This window comes from Aphelocoma coerulescens, chromosome 13 (genome assembly GCF_041296385.1).
Source record: "Aphelocoma coerulescens isolate FSJ_1873_10779 chromosome 13, UR_Acoe_1.0, whole genome shotgun sequence".
Classification (NCBI taxonomy): domain Eukaryota; kingdom Metazoa; phylum Chordata; class Aves; order Passeriformes; family Corvidae; genus Aphelocoma; species Aphelocoma coerulescens.
The window spans coordinates 19,162,195-19,178,871 of NC_091027.1; the positions used below are offsets into that span (position 1 = coordinate 19,162,195).

General features: G+C 42.3%; 1 protein-coding gene across 18 annotated transcripts in view; it reads right to left on the bottom strand.

Moving 5' to 3' along the window:
• Positions 1–215: 215 nt before the first annotated feature.
• Positions 216–16,677, bottom strand: part of KCNIP1 (potassium voltage-gated channel interacting protein 1) — a 291,334-nt gene continuing 274,872 nt past the window's right edge. For 17 of the 18 annotated variants that reach the window (XM_069029332.1, XM_069029330.1, XM_069029333.1 and 14 more), the window contains 6 exons: positions 13,300–13,369; positions 10,464–10,534; positions 8,701–8,808; positions 7,661–7,765; positions 7,052–7,114; positions 216–4,714 (listed from right to left, as the gene is read on the bottom strand). In XM_069029332.1, coding sequence (XP_068885433.1) covers positions 4,667–4,714; positions 7,052–7,114; positions 7,661–7,765; positions 8,701–8,808; positions 10,464–10,534; positions 13,300–13,369 — 465 coding nt within the window. In that variant the 3' untranslated portion in view covers positions 216–4,666. The remainder of the gene's footprint in view (positions 4,715–7,051; positions 7,115–7,660; positions 7,766–8,700; positions 8,809–10,463; positions 10,535–13,299; positions 13,370–16,677) is intronic. The other variant, XM_069029339.1, reaches the window with a different exon arrangement.

A 16,677-nucleotide genomic window follows, 5' to 3' on the forward strand; every position in this document is an offset into this window, starting at 1 on the left:
GTGAGAAGTGTTGAACAGGCAGTCACCACACCTTCTTCTTGCAGAGGGAGCAAGATTTCAAGTCTGGCATTCTCCAGAGGGCCCTGCTGTCTCTGGGAGAAGGAGGTGCCTGGGTGGCAGCGGTGCTGCCCAGGGTGTGCACAGCTGGGGGAGTGGGCGCTGGGCAGGCACTGCAGTGACACCAAGATCAAGATGTTTCACACAGACACCTTTATTTTCATATTTCTCCATGGATGAATGTTCTTTTTCCTGGGATGTATGGGTAGACAGATTATACCCTACAAAATGGAGTTTAGCAAACATACATATATATATGTACACATATATATATAGTCTGGCAAAATCGCTTCTGCATTCCTCCATGTGTCAGAATGGATGTTTACAATAAACCAAACCAAAAGGGACACTGTGAGGTTTTGGGTTATTTTTGTTATCTATAACATAAAATAGTGTTTGCATTTTTTTTTCAACTCAGTTGTCTGTTTTCCTGCTTATACTTAAGCAGAACTGCAGAAGGAAAAAGACATGCCTCTAAGTTTTCAATTTTTACTACCCCAAGTTACTATCAGTGATGCAGGTAGAAGAATATTTCTGAACTTTACACAAGTGCCAAACTATGAGTTCAGTATATGTAACCACATCAAATATAAGAGAACCCCTGAATCAGTGATGCAAATAAATCATTGACATGTGTTAGCTCACAGCACAGTTCGGTTTCACAGCCCCTACGCACTCAAACATCCATGTTTGAGTCTCACTTTTGAAAGCTTCATTGCAAATTTTTAACCTAACAGTGTCCCTTGAGAAAAAATACATATTGGGTTTAAGAAAGGACACCCTCTACAGGTATTTTCTTTTTATTATTAAAACCAACATTTTTAAAACCATTCCACAAAATTGAGTACAAATTGCCATTGGAGAACAGCATTTGTAACAGTGAAGCTATACATGGCTGATCCATTAACATGGCTTTAGTTATCACAATTTACATTATTTGCACATTTCCTTAGGTCTTTCACGGCACTTCCATGAAGAAGAAAAAAGTTTGACACACTGCTGCTACCATCTCATCAGAGGTGACCCATGGACACAAGGGTGTTTGTTCTCAACACATAACTGCAGTCAGGAAATGCCACTGCCCACAATGCCTGAACCTCAGGGTATTTGTGTCTCAAGCTTTTAGCTTGGCTCATGATTACTCACAATATTGCATTGCATTCAGAGGAACAGGAAAACAAACAGCCACAGAACAGGCACAGTACTTTTTTTTTTCTTTTTTTCTTTTTTTTTTTTGCATTATCATTAATCACATTCCTATTTGTCAACAGATTGTTACCTAAAATGCATATTAGAAAGGCTTTCTATAAAAAATGCTGGCATGAAGATGCAGACTAATGTTTGTAACTAGTGAAACAGTCAGAGTCCTGATTCAAACATTATTTAAACATTCACGACTTGGAGGAAATGTGCACAGCTGATAGCACTGACAGAGAATCTGACTGTAACAGGAACTGCCTTCTGCCTACTGGCAGGAGGATTGATGAGGGCGGGAGACTGGAGTAGCATAGTGTGTTTTATTTAGAAATCTCTAGTAGTGTTTGTCATAAATATTGCAAGCCCCATTTATGAGCGAGCAGAGGCTTGGCAAGTTTACAGTAGAGTAACATTCACAGAAAATATGAAAAACAAACCCAAAGCCATTTCCATGCAGAGAGTGGCTCTCTCACAGTCACTGATGTTTGTCACCTGCTGGCTGGAGAACATCTGCCATGGACAGATGCTGCTGATGGAAAACCCAGAGGCCGCCTATGCACTGGTGCATCCCAGCCTCTGGCTGTAACAGTGGGATCAGGGACAAACACAAGGGTAATAATTGGGTTTGCAGTGGCAAGGACTCTGCCACAGACAGATTCTGCAATCTGAGCTTTGGGAAAACACAGCTGTGGGTGACACTTTGCAAGTCCACCTGTCTCAGCTACTGTGGGCTTCAGGTGAAGCACAGAGCTCAACCCAGGGCTGAACATCAGGGGTGTGTGGGAGAGGTCTGACCCCTGTGGAATCCAAATCAAAGCTCATTATTCTCTAAGGGCAGACTCAGCGTGGCTCTCAGCATCTCCCTCTCTACCTGATGCACCCTCATTGTTCCTGGCAGGCACAGTGGAGCAGCAAAGGAGATGCCAGAAGTGCAGGGTCAGTACTGGTACCCTGATTTCAGCATGCACTGACAGTGACACCAGCTGTTTGCTGCTGAACTGGAGCCACACTCAAGAGAAAGCAGTGACAGCCCTGGTGACAAAGGCAGCCCACACAGAACTGCTGCCAGCAGGGCCAGGAAACATAGCTGAGACCAAGTTCATCACAGTAACTCCAGAAATTATTTTAGCTTCAGGGACTATGGCATCATGCAACTAATAACATTTTCTTTTGAAAAGGGCACATTCCAAACATTTCTGTCTGTATGTGCCATCTCATGAGCACCCTTGAAGCAAGACTATTAGAAGAAAAAGGCACTGTGCTAGCCTCATTCAAATCCTTCTTTTCCATTGTCGTGACCACTTCTCCCTCTGCTGAAGTGAACTGCTTAGAATAATAGACAGATGTTCTTTTGGTGGGAGGGAAAACCTTGAAATTATATTAAATTCTGTCATTTGCTAAAGTGATTGCAAGAAGAATTAAGAAGGAACAGTGTAAACTTGTGTATTATTTCAGCTACAACTGATGTCTTTACCAAGTGCCTATTAAATAAAGCCTAAATGACAATACCCAACAACTGGAGGACAAGGTACTCCCACAGGGTGGCCTCCCTCCTGCAAACCCCAGCCCCTCACTGGAACTGCTGTGCTCTGGTTCACTGCTGGGAGGAATTCATTAATGGTATCTGCATGAAAGCCAATAAATAAGATGGACTAAGGTGTCATCCCTGCAGACATGATACTTCACTTGAATAGCACTTCTGATGACAAGGGGTTAACTTAAAGAAATAAAGTTAAGGCTACATAGAAGTGTATGGAGGAGCACAGTAAAAAGGGAAAATGTCCCATCCTGGGGAATTGGCATTATCATTATACTTGGACTTGATCAGAGCTACTTCTATAATCAGGAATGCTTCAACAGATGAAATTTTTATAAAATTAGGGCTACAGAACTGAGGCATTCTATATATTCTGTATTATAAAAAGCTTCCACTTACATCATTTTTAAAATATATCTTCACTGCTAACAGTTTGTCAGTAATATAGTATGTGATACAATAAAAATAGATGCTTACTGGATGGGAGTAATGTAGCACTATGCAGGGACTGTCCCATCTGTGTGGTTTGAACAGCTGGAAAAGTTGGCTGTTGCCTCCTTCCCTTTGTTTCTCAGCCACTGTCTACCTGGAAATGGCAATGGCACTCTGGTGAGTCAGCTTTCCTAAGAGGCTTCTGCAGAGAAGGCTCTGACATGTTCCCCAGCTGACAAACCATCCAACCTTGGTGCACATTCACTACATGAGTTTTTCTGTTTTATTAATTAAAAAACCAAACCCCTAATCCAACACTCTACCTGGCATTAGCGAGGAAATGGGGCTTGTACAAGGCATGCTACTGCCATGTAGGAAAAAATATGGGCCTGGCAGCTGATTCCAAGGCTAATAACAATTCAAGAGCTCCCAATCAAATGTGCTGGGCACTTTGTGGATGCGAAGGTCTGTATGTTGAAACACAGCTGCATCTTTGGGCCCTGTTCTTCACTAAGTAAAGCAATAAAGCCTAAATAAATCCATAAAGGGAGCAAGACCTTACGGTAATGATGAATCCAGGAAGCATGTGCCAAACTACAGCAAAAGGACCACACATGGCCATGGTGCTGCTGAGACGCACAGTGGAGAATCACCTGGTGTCCCTGGGACTCAACAGGCAGCTGGGACCAGAGCAGGCATTCATCCCTCTGTACCAGCCCTTATCCACCTGCCTGGTCTCTTGGGAACTGACCATTGCTGAACAGGATTTGTTTTGTACTTTGATATTAATATGTGCAACATGTTTGCTCCTTTCTGGCTCACCCTGGCATGAAGATCACTCGGTTAATGTGTTCAGGCAGAACTCCACCAAACTCAGCGTGGTGGCAGCAGTGCATGTAAGAGGGTAAGCGGGATCTCTGCAGAAATGGGGATACTGGCTACATGGGCTGTCTGTTTAATGTCCTGGGTACATTGACTGTTCATTTTTCACAGACTGCCCTGGCAGATTGGAGTTTTGTGAAAGCAGATTAATGGCAAGGCATCCATAAAACATTGTGCTGAACGGAGGTATGGACTGAGCTGTCACTTGCAATAGATGGCTGAATAGCTATCAACATGTGCTATCATAGGGAATTAAGCTTGCTAGATTAGAAGCAGGACTTGTGCCTAGGAAACAATGCTCTGTATTACTCATTGAACTTCGAGCAGCAGTTCTCTCTTGTCGGGGTTTATTAAAATATTCACATGCTTCCAAAATGAAACAAAGGTCCACCGGCATCTCCTGGAGAGAAGAGGTGGGATCAGTTGCATTCGGTTGCCATTTGGTTGGAGATACATACAAAATCCTCACACACTGGACATGGCTCAGTTGTAAAAAGCTTTCACCCAGAAAGGAGATCTTTGTCACACAGGAAGTCTCAGACTCCTCCAGTGCTCGTCTGGTTACATGACATTCTCAAAGAGCTGTAAGGATCGCATGATATTGTCATCCTGAAAGCAAGGAGAAGATATTTCCATGAAACCAGCATGGACAAGCACAACTCATAACTCTGCCTTGGCACCAGGGAGCTCTGCAGCTGCTCCTGCAGGCAACAGCCCTGCTCTGGGAATGCTTTCTCCGTCTGTGAGCTGGGGCTGATTCAGTGCCCCGGCCCTGATTCAGCACAGCAGCTGTCTCGTGCTTCAGCCCCTGGGCTGGTTTGAGGCAGACCAAGCACAAGGTCCTCTCCTGAGCCTGATGTCCAGCACAGGCTGTGCTATGCAGGGCACTGGGCTGGTGCCTGTGCTGAACCCTCAGATGTCCCTGATCCTAGGTATGCAAACATGCTTTTGGCTAATATGCTCCACAAATCCAAATGGAATGGCAGGTTTTGAACTGATAAGCAAACTGCCTTGAGGGAGCACTTCCTGCCAGAAATTCCAGCTCAAACCCAAAACCCATGCAATCTGTGCAACCTCAGCCTCCCCAAGGCTCCTAGAGCCAAATGACAAAGTTAGAGACAGACACAAGGGAAATCCGGGATTATTTCTCTTGAAGTCTTGGAATTTTACTTTGAGAAAGGAACCAGAATAGTATTCAAAAACATAATGATGATTTTTCCCCCCAGGATTTCAGTTATTCCAGAAGTTAGAACAGCTGTTTGTTTGTAACATGAAAATAATTTTCCACATTGAGCAACTTAAGAGATCTATTGCATTGCATTCCTCAATTGTATTGTGAAGCTGCATCACCTCTATCACTGCTCACTCAGTTGGTGGGTGCAAGGCATTACCTTTCATGGGAAGCCGATCACCCTCTCGAAGGTAATGCCAGAGCTTCACCGACCACAAGCCAGAGCTGCTGCAATGGCACAGGCGAGCACTGTTGTGCACTTTGGTTTATTTTTCATAAAGATAAAAAAAATGAATCTTAGCGTTGCAGGGCTTGCCCCTGCCTGCCAGGAAACAGCACCTGACAGTGCATCAGTCTGCCCAGCTCCCAGCCAAGGATGGCAACAGAAGGAACCAAACCCAAATAAGGGCAGAGAATCAAAATTTTAACAGTTACAAGTAAAGCTGCTTCAATACTGAGACCACTGATCATACACGCACCTACAGGCAAGTTAAGAATGTGAAGAATAATACACAACACAAATGATCAAATAAAGATGGTGCCAAAAATAAGCCAAACAATCAGGAGCCAAGAATGAAGTAACTGAAAAACATTAGCCTTCTACTATGCATCTGCTAAACATCGATTTTGCTGCCTGAAGTCCCTGACTGAGACTGGATGTGGCCAGAGCCAGGTTTGACACAAAACCAGCAGAAGCCAGCCTGGCCCTCTACAGTGGGCATCTTCCCCTTGCCCAGGAACAGAAGAGCTGTCTGGCTGCAGAACTGGAAAGAATTTTCCAGGCAACATAAAATGCACAGAAGGGCCAGTACGCATTCTAAACGGCAGAGGTTGCCTTTTCCACCACTATTGCACTGGTCAAGTATTAGAGATATCTCTGAGCAAATATTCACACAATCAAGGTCTAAGACAACTGGCATTAGGCCAATTGCATGTTAACACAGATGCTTCTTTGTGCCAGTGCTAAAAGTACCAACAGAAATTTATCACAGCCAATCTCATATGTGGAATTTGCAAGAGGCAGCTTCCAAAACAGAAGAAAAATAAAAATCATTGCTATGATGACAGCATTTCCTTTTAATGTTTGACCTTCAAAACATCAACTGGTTTTATAACTCAGGACTGTAATTGCAAGAATTTGAGACACCTTTGACTCTGGGCAGTCCCAGCAGTGTGGTACCTGATAATGACATCTGGGCCAGCACAGAGACAGCATCAGACTCTCAAAATGAAGGAAAAAAAACCAAAACCAAAACCAAACACCAAAAATCCCAAACAAAAAAAACCCCACTACCCCCCCAAAAAACCAACAACTCCCCCCCCAAACAAAAAAAAAAAAAAACCAACCAAACAAAAAACCCCCAAACAAAAACCCAAAGGTAGTTAAGAGCTTTTACTACAGTTGTCTGCTTGTCTATAGAATTAGGCACTGCAGTCCACTCAGGAAAATAAAAGCACTGGTCCCAGCACTGCATGTGAAGACATCATCTCCCATATTCTGCCTGACCTTACCTCACTATTGAGTCACAGGCTTCACAGAGCATCAGAAACTCAAGCCTTGAAACTGTTTTGGTCTGTTTTTTTTTTTTTTTTCACAGAGCAAAGAAAACCCAGGATCCTGAGCAGCACCTTGTTTCAAACAGAGTTTGTCCAAAGGGAAGCAAATGATGTGACACGGGATAGATCTTTCCTTGCACTTATAGTTTAGTCCTTACCTCCTGACATGATTCAATAAACTCATCTAAAGTTACAACTCCATCTTTGTTTTTATCCATCTTCTGAAAAAAAAAAAAAATTAGTTTACATTGGTAACACAATTGTTACATTATAATACCTTAGTTGATGCAACCTGAATAAAGCTGGGACTTAACAAGCTTAGACCTCAGACTCAATGCTGGATTGCCAACTGCTAAGGACTTGTTTACACTGGGATTTGGAGCACTTTTGAGGTCATCTTCAGCTGCTTCCTTGACACACACCAGAACTTCTGTCCTTATTCCATTGTTTACTTATGCACTGCCTGACCGACCCCCACCCTCATTCCTGTCAGTCATAAGGGCAGTTGAGAGAAGCAGCACAGAAGGGCTGCAACACATGCAGAGGCTTCAGACTTACTGGATGTGGCACATCTGAAGGCAAAGGGTCAGGCTGAGAGACAAGTGAGATACCTTTGGAACCAGGAAATCAGCAGGCCCTGTAGTGTTAGGCTGAATGGCTGCTGAGGTTTATTTTGGAATATATAACAAGGTATAGACTCAACTTTACAGGAAACTCTATCAGTGCATAGCTCAAGTGTTAAGAAAATCCCATCAAAAACCAGGTACCTGGAAAAACACTTCTACATGCTGCCTTGGTGCATCTTCCTTGAGCACTGGATATGTGTATTTCCCCATCATATCATAAATTGCCTTTACGATATCCATCATTTCCTGCCATAGCAGCATGCCAGCACAAACACAAAAAGGAAATTAAGAGAAATGATAGCCCATTCTGTCTTGTACTGCCCTATTCTTCACCCTCCTTCTCCTATTACAACCCAGCACCTGAATGCCTGCACATGTGCATGGAGACAGATGTACCCCGACACACAAATTCATCCTATAGAAAGAACTGCTTTTCTCTGTCTGTGCTATGCCACAGACTCCCACAGGGCTCCCTCCCCTCCCCTGGCCTGGCTCTGACATGGCAGGTGCTGGGAGCAAGGGCTGTGCTCAGCTCTGTGCTGTGGCACCACCCCTGTCCCAAGAGCCTCCTCCAGGGCCAGGAGATTCCCAGCTGTAACTGGGAATCTGGTCCCTCCCCACACCTTGCAAAAATTGCCCCTCAGCTCCACGACCAGTGGCAGTAACTGCAAACCCTCCAGGGATGCACAATGGGTTCGAGTGGACTAAGATGTATTTGACACATATTCAAGGTTACCATGCTCAAAACCAAGGCTTCCCACAGTGGGAACAAACAATACCAGATAAGAAGATAAAAACAGATGAAAATGCAGGGTTTGGGAGTGGTGCTGGAGGCTTGTAGTGCTTCAGATGCCCCCCAGTGCAGAAGAAAAGCCCTTGAGCCTCAGTCACCAAGTATTGCCACCGTCACCCTCCCCTTCGCAAGGGTTATGTGGCTTAGAGCTGTAACCAGGATTTTGCTCCTGGCTAAAACAATTCATTAAAGGTACCATGATATAGGAAAATGTGTCTAGAAAATCATGCAATAACATCACAGTGCACTTTGCTTAGACATAGGCAAATGCTTGAGTCCATTCTAATTTGCATTTAATTAGCTGCATGTAAAATTAATTGTGTTCTGCAACAAAACCCAATCATTTCTCTCTTCCAAAATCAACCACATTTGTCAGAAACAGCCTTACCTCCTTGTTTATATAGCCATCCTTATTTATGTCATACAGATTAAATGTCCATCTCAGCTTTTCATGAACAGTTCCCCGTAGCAGAATGGACAATGCCATCACAAAGTCCTGGTTTGAGGCAGAGAGAGAAGTGTGAATTTTCATAACATCCTTTTCTAAGTCACCCTCTTTATACAATGCCAGTCAAAAGATTTATCTTTTTAGGATGGAGCATGTGCTTATCAACCTCTTCTGGCTCCGTTTTCCCAAAATGCGTCCTCTCTGACTGAACTCTGAAGCATTCACTAAGATGTCTGTTTTTTAAGAGCACTGCCAGATGCTCCAGTGGCCTTTCTCCTCCCTGCTGCAAGGAGCCGTCACTCAGATTGCCACCACCTGGTTAAACACAGCTGGACTGTGCCTGTGGAAGTAGAAGCTGATGCTGTCTTACCTCCAGACTGAGGTGCTGGCAAAGAAGGGAGAAAATGCAGCATTTTCTCCATGTCCACCTTGAGAGATGGAATGATCCTAAACTCCTCTGACACAAGGAGCCTTAGATTTTGTTCTCTGGTAAAATCTGTCAGACTTAATCAGATGTGATTCCCACCACTAATTACTCATTGTGACACACATAATTTTAATTGGGTTTTTTTTGCTTACAGTAAAGTTACTGCTTCTGATAACTTTGATTTATTAATTATACTGCACGGTGCCTCAGGCACCGAGAGTAGCATAGTTACAGGGGTTTGTTAGCACAGGCAGAGCTTCAGGATAACAGAGCTACACAGTTCCTGGTAACTCATTTAATATCCTTAGCCACCTCCATGAGCTCTGCATGGGGCAGTGCATCACTGCTTAGAAACATCTTCTCCTTTTTGCCAAGGCTCAGAGGAATTTGAATTTGTTGAACAATACAAAAAAGGGGACAAAATGCTCATGGTTTGACAACCGGTAAAGAGACAGATCCGCCAGGAATGAAAGTTCAGCACTTTCTAGGTTTGTTTTTGTTTGTTTTTTTAACAGCATTTTTCTGTTCTCAGTCTGTTTAGGTTTCCAGACAGCTTTAGCTACTGAGTAGCTGCCCCGTGCAAACCTCCCACTGCAGCCCTCACCACAGAGACACACAGACGCACATGGAAACACCCCCATTTTGCATTTAGTGAATGAACACATTTCCCAGTCTTACCTGGAAATTACCAGAGGTTTTGGCCATTTGACAGTAAAGGCAAGACTGCCTATGATTTGTAGTTTTATAGGAGTTTTATAGTCTTCAAAACTATGAATTTCATCCTCTAGAAGTCTATGACTTAACATATGCCTTTGCTGCACTCCTACAACTATGGGCTGAGCATGAAGAGAGGTTGTTTGTAGCCACTGCCAACAGGCCTTTTATTTAAACGGTGCATTTAGTTTCCAAGTACCTGAGATGCTTGCTCAACACATGCAATGCATGATGACTGCAGAAGGTACAAGGTGCAAGTTATCTGTGTCTCTCACTTCATTTCATATGGGACTCTCCTCAGCCACTCCTCTCTGCTACATAACCCTCTGCACTTTCTCCCTCTGATCCTGACTAGCACAATCTAGATCCTTTTTTACTGACACATGGAAGTGCATCTGCATAAACTAAAGGGAACCAGATTTGAAAACATCAACTGACTTTAGACTGAAACCACTAACCTTTAATCCAACAAGTCCTACTACTTTGCAATGAAGAATGGACAGAAAAGCTTAAAAATACAAAATTGAGAAAGTGGCATGGAAGGAAGATGCAAAGCAATTACCTCGAACTTCACTGAGCCATTCTGTGCAGTGTCGAAGGCGTTGAAGAGGTAATGTGCATACATGCTGGCATCTGAAAGGCACAAAGGGCAGGGACAGCAGCTCATTACACACTGAGGGTTCTAAACAAGTCAGGAGCTTCTTTTCCTTCTGTATATAATTCAACCCTGAAGCATTACCAGGTATTCTGTGAACCAGTAAATGTTAACATGAACTTGCAAAATTCTGACACCCTCCCTTAGAACAGCCTTGGAATGCAAAAGCTTTTATTACAGTAGAAACTATTTGGATTTTGGGGCAGTACCTGAAAGAATGAGCAGAAAATCCCCAACCATCCCAGAGTGTCTCTGGTTCAAATGGTGGGAAACACAGCAAAAGTACCAAAGAGTGACTGCAGACTGCAGCATCCTTTCTCTAGCTTTGTGTTTTGTGGGAGACATGGCAGAGACCCCCCCAAGGAAATGCCTAGGTTCAGAAGAGTCTTGCTGCAGTTACTTGAAGCTGCTGGAGAGCAGTCTCACCTAGAGGCATATTTTCTTTCTTTTGAATCTTAAACTGCTGGTTTTAGGAAACCTTTTCTATTGAGAACAGTCTCTATAGCCCCATGAAGGATGGCTGTTAGCTTGGAATAACAGTAGTGGTATGCAGAAAAAATATCCAATAGGTGTGCAACTTTAAGACCTTCAGAGGCCTGTTCTCTGCTCTGGTGGCAATTCACTCTGCTCTCTGTATTACTAAAGCTCAGCTTTACAGGATGGAAGTAACTGACATTAAAGTCCCTAATTAGTTCACCGCTACGCTCTTGAGCAGCCATGCACTTCTTGTCTCTTATATTCTCTCTGGCACACAGCATCAGTCGAGCCTCAGTCTCCACACTCAATGCATGGAACTCAGGTGAAGCCTGGTGCCTGTTCTGCCCGGGTGGAATGACCCATCATCTCCTTACTTTGATCTCTCACATTATTCAAATCCAAGAAAGTGTAACAGTGTGCAGAAAAATCAAATACTTAAGTTACTGTCATTCATAACGATAAAATGCACTGGACTTCAGGGAAAAAAAATTGTGTACTACATTTTTAAGATAAGGATTCTGAAATAAAATAGCTCCAAAAGAAAACCACAACATTACGTATGGCACAGTCCCACTAAAAGCTCCTATTAAGCTAAACTGAACAATGAACTAAAAGATTAAGCTGAGGTCTTATTTCATGTACATTAAGAAATACTTAGATCACTTGTATCACTTGATGACAGAATAGCAAAACTTAAAACCTGCCAAGGATAGGAGCCCTAACAAAAATAACACAAGCGTGGGATGACATTGCCCAAGGTTTTTATAATTCAGAGCTACATTACTACCTCTAGGTTGTACAAGTTTATCTGTGAAGAGAACCATTAAAGTGTAAAAAACTCTGAGGATTTGTGAACTAAGGTTATACAAATAGTTGGGAAACCAAGTGAAAAAAACCAATGTAAAATACAAAATCCATCTGCTATTGACCCATTGTACTATTAAGCATGGTTGTATTTCCATCATCATTAACCAAGGGAATCTCAAGGGAATGGAACACACAGAAAACAGAAAGACAAGTCTTTGAAAACCTCAATAGAGTGAAAAAAATGTTATCTATCCATGAAAAAGTGAAGCTTCTGTGCCTACTGGTGTTTACACATGGGAAGGAAGGAGTCAGGTACCTGAGCTGTGTCTCTTAAAGGAGTTCATTGGGGTAACTGGAGTTCCTTGGACTTACTGGAACTCAGGGTGGAAACAAAAGCCACATCCAGGAATACATGAAAATTATAAATACTTATTTTTCGCAATAAACAAACAAACAAACAAACAAACAAATAAATAAATGGTCTGGTTGCATTTTGTAACAAAACTAAAAGCAATCACAACAGGAAATCATCAAGTTCATACTGAAATTTAATGAAAACTTTTTATAGGTGTACATCTTTGAGGTCACATGGGTTGTAAAACATAAGCATAATGTGTTTTATCTTGACATTTAGTCAAAAAAACACTTGCTAATGACCTTCTTTAAGTAAATGCACATGCACACATACACTTTTGCAGAAAGGTCAGTCATCATTCCCCACGGAGTGTGTTCTGCAGATACTACAGAGTGGGATATTTTGGAAAGCCTCAAATACTTAATCTTTTGCTAAAAAGCCGCTTAAACCAATGACTCATTTCTTTCAATTTGAGAACAGCATCCCCACAGAACATATCCAATTAGAAGAATATATAGATGATTGATGTTTTTTAAAGGCAAGAACATGTATCATTTGAGAGATTTAATACAATACTTTAATATGCCCATACATGACATGACTCAGTCACATAAACACCAAAAATGATCATTTCAGGTAGCCAGGAGTTTCCTTATCAACTAAAAACTGCTTTAAGAATTTTAAGGAAGTTTTGACTAATGTTCAGGCCAGAAAGAAGTCTGGGATCCTTCTGTGCTAGACACTCCATGCCCAGCAGTCCAACAGCAGGGAAGCAAAGATGCACTGAGGGGAAGCAATTTCACTTTCTGCCAACAGAAAGTCAGTACAGAACAAAGCATCAAACCCCAGTTTCTATTTTGGACCTGGGGAATAAAGAGCTGACATTGAGGGGCAATCTTCAGTGGGGTTTTTCCTATGTGAAATAACTGTTCAAAGGGCCTAAAATTTTATTATCTTGATGTTTGTGTTTCTGTCTAAAACCCTCAAAGCTTAAGTTCAATTCCCATTCCTTGCACAGATGATCTGCAGCAGTTTTGCAGACAGCTGGCAGTAGGCAATGGTAAGGCTTCAAGAGCCCTGACAGGCACAAAGCACTCCACTTACCTCCATGAGGAAAAAACTGTGCATAGATCTGTTTGAATGTTTCTTCATTAACAACACCACTAGGACATTCCTGTTGGAAAACAAAAAAGAGAGAGAGAAAAAGAATCAAGTAAAACCCAGCTTTGTAAAAGTTTATTTGCAAAACTGTACAAGCCCAAAGAGAGCAATGAAACAATCATCTTCCTGTTCTCACAGTGCTCTGCATGCACAGGTATGCAGCTGGAGAAATTAAAGTAATTCAGGCTGCAATTTCATCTTAAGCATCTCACAAAGTTGGTTCACCATTATTAACATTTCTAACTGTGTTTTCAGCAGTTTCATTGCTGTTTTAAAGAATGACCTAGAAAGGCAGCTCATGACTTCTCTCGTATCAAGCTTTCATCTAATTATTACAAATAATGTTCATGCCAGTTAACACCTCCCTGTCTAATGCCTTCACAGGTATGAATCATTAATCCTCAGCAGCAGACTGTGGCCAGAAGCCTGACTCCAGATCCACAGAGGTGAACAGTCCATAGTACACTAGCAAGTCCTTACAAACAAACCTTAATAATAAACCCCCCCACCAGCTCAGTGCTGCTATAACACATTATAGAGTCTTGGGCACTGCTATCTAACCATGTGATGTTTTCAGTTATAGAAAATAAATATTTCCCAGTTGATGGCACTATTCCTCAAATTTGCCTATCAACCAATTTTGAAAACTAAACCAGAGCAAACCAATAAAGTCACCACAGCACTGAGTCTTTTTCACAGAGCACAGAATTACAGACACACAAAAGTCAGCTTCCTCCCACTTTCAGAGCCACTGATCATCAGAGACCACTGGGGTCTGTGCCCTGCTGTAGCACTGACCCCACTCAGCCATTTAATTCCCCAACCTCCCATCAGGGAGGGAGGAGGGAGCAAGAGCACTGTCCCTGCTGGTAGGACATGCTTGAGATGGATTATCTGAGCAGGCTAACTCTCTCTCACCAAATTCACAAAACTGGCACATATAGCTTGGCCTGATGCTTATATTGAGCTGAAGGGCAAATTTGGGATCAAGAAAGTTCGTATGTTCCTGGCACTATACACACTCCATGCATCCCTTTCTCTGTGACATGCTGCGATTCCTGCCTCACTTTAACACAGATCCTTCAGCAGGGAACTTCACAGGATATAACCCTCTGCACAAGGAATCCCCAGCTTCCATTCTTGCAACCTGACTCCTACTACTGTGCCTGATAGTCCTGAACTGCTGTTTAGAGAGAGCAAGCAAACAGCCGATCTAACAATTTTTCTATGTGCCACTTGTGATTTTGTAGGTTGCAAGGTTCGTGGTTAGATGGGTATTCTCAAACTGTTCCAAACCTCCTCATAAAACATCCATTGCCTGGTTTCCTTATCATGAGAAAAGTGGTTACCTTTTCATCTTTAAAGTAGAAATCATCAAAAGAAGAATAATTAAGTAGAAGCTAACATCTACCATAAGACATTCTCACAAATATTTCCTAGATGTTCATGTTTTCTGAAGCTTGTAAGCTAACATACATTAAATAAATAATCTGATATTTATTTATGGTATCTTTTAATCATCAATCAGACCAAGTATCATATTCACAGCCATTTTCGGGTAGAAGTGTTCTCCGTGGTCACTGAAGTGCTGTTGCTACAAGATCACACAGGGCCCTTGCAGAGTATTACACCAAACTGTCATTCTTTTTAAAACCAAGCCTAGCACAGCCTGCCCAAACTTTCCAGCACAGTGCTACTGGCCAGACACACAGAGATCTATTTCCTTCTCTCCTCTTGATAACACAACAATGTGCTGAAACACACGTGCTGAAAGATGGTTTGTAGATGAGGGACTGATCATTTTTTTCTCTATGCTTCCCACAATTGCAGAGTCCCTGGGGTCCTTTCCCTATTATTACCAGAGATGGGCATGTGGCTGCTGCTGCCTGTGCTCTCTCACAGGGGTAAGGGCTATCCTGGCAGTTTTAGCCACTGGGCCTGCTTAATTTTTTGAATTTCCACATGATCCTTATTGCTTCTGATGCTCCATCTGGAAGCCAAAAGAAAGTTTGCATCACAGCCCTAGGAGTGCTGGGGAGAGGCAGCACTGACATTGATCAGCCCATTTAGCTCTCCATAACTGGATTGCTTTCAGACACATATGCTACTACCAATTCATTTGCAGTTAATTGATCACAATTTTTGTTTTATGAGAGCCAAATAATGCTCAAGAGGCCTCATTAGTGCTATAGTACTATTTAATTCTGCTGACTCGAAAGAAATCGCTCTTGTGAAACAGAGCAGGTAAGCTTAGTGTCAGTTTAAATTCCACTGAAGTTAATAAAGGTTCACTCATCCAAGAAAAAATTATTGTCAGTAAGAAAAAGCACAGTCCTTCACTGTAGTATTCATAAGGCCTTCCTTTGATAGCAGGGTTTTAGGTTAACACCTCTCATTTCCTTAACCAATGAATTCCTTAAAAATGTCAAACTGAACATTTTTTTTATATTGTGGTCAAGCACAGAACAAACCCGTCATTTTCTGAGGGCTGACTATCATGCTTGGCAGCATGAGCTATGCATCTGAACTTACACTTTCATGCTGCTTTTAAATCACTAAACCACAAAGGAGCTGAATCCACACAAAAACCAAACACACCAACCCACAAAACCAAAGGAAAAATAAAACAGGAGTTGCATTTTTCTTCTGCTGGAATCAGAAATAAACTTCACTGATTGCTTTCAGAAGTGTGCAAAGCAGAGATGGAGAGACCACAGGGGAGCTGAGCCTAACCTGCCTGTCGGACCCTCCTCAGTTCACCTGGCCAGAACATCAGGATGAGTACTCAGGGGTCACATTTCGCTAAATTAGAGGTAGTAAGTTAGCTGACCACAGACAAATCCACAATTCAGATTTGCATCTCTAAGCACTCAAACATCCCATGTATTTTGTTGCTCTATGTTCTCCCACTTTGGAGATGTTTTGGGGATTATTAAAATATCAGAACATTTCTCCCTCGCTTGTACTGCTCACTTTAATCTCCATAATTCTGCTTTGTTACAATTACATCTCATACTACATTTCGTTACAGATTTGCTAAAATACTCACGCTAAAGCAAGGTAAGGATGTCTCCAGCAGCCCCTCAGTTATTTGGGTTGTCTGTTTCCTGATTCAGTATTAAGAAATTATCCCTTGCAGCTGACAAGTATTTCCCCTAACAGCACAAAGCCCCCCAAACTGACCAAAAAATCCCACAAAATGCCCAGTTTTTTTCAAATCCATGTACTCAATTCCAAAGAATGTAAGCCATTAGAAACATGGCCTAAATGGAAGATCCTGAATTACTGAGATCAAATCTCTGTATTGTTGGTCACTTCATT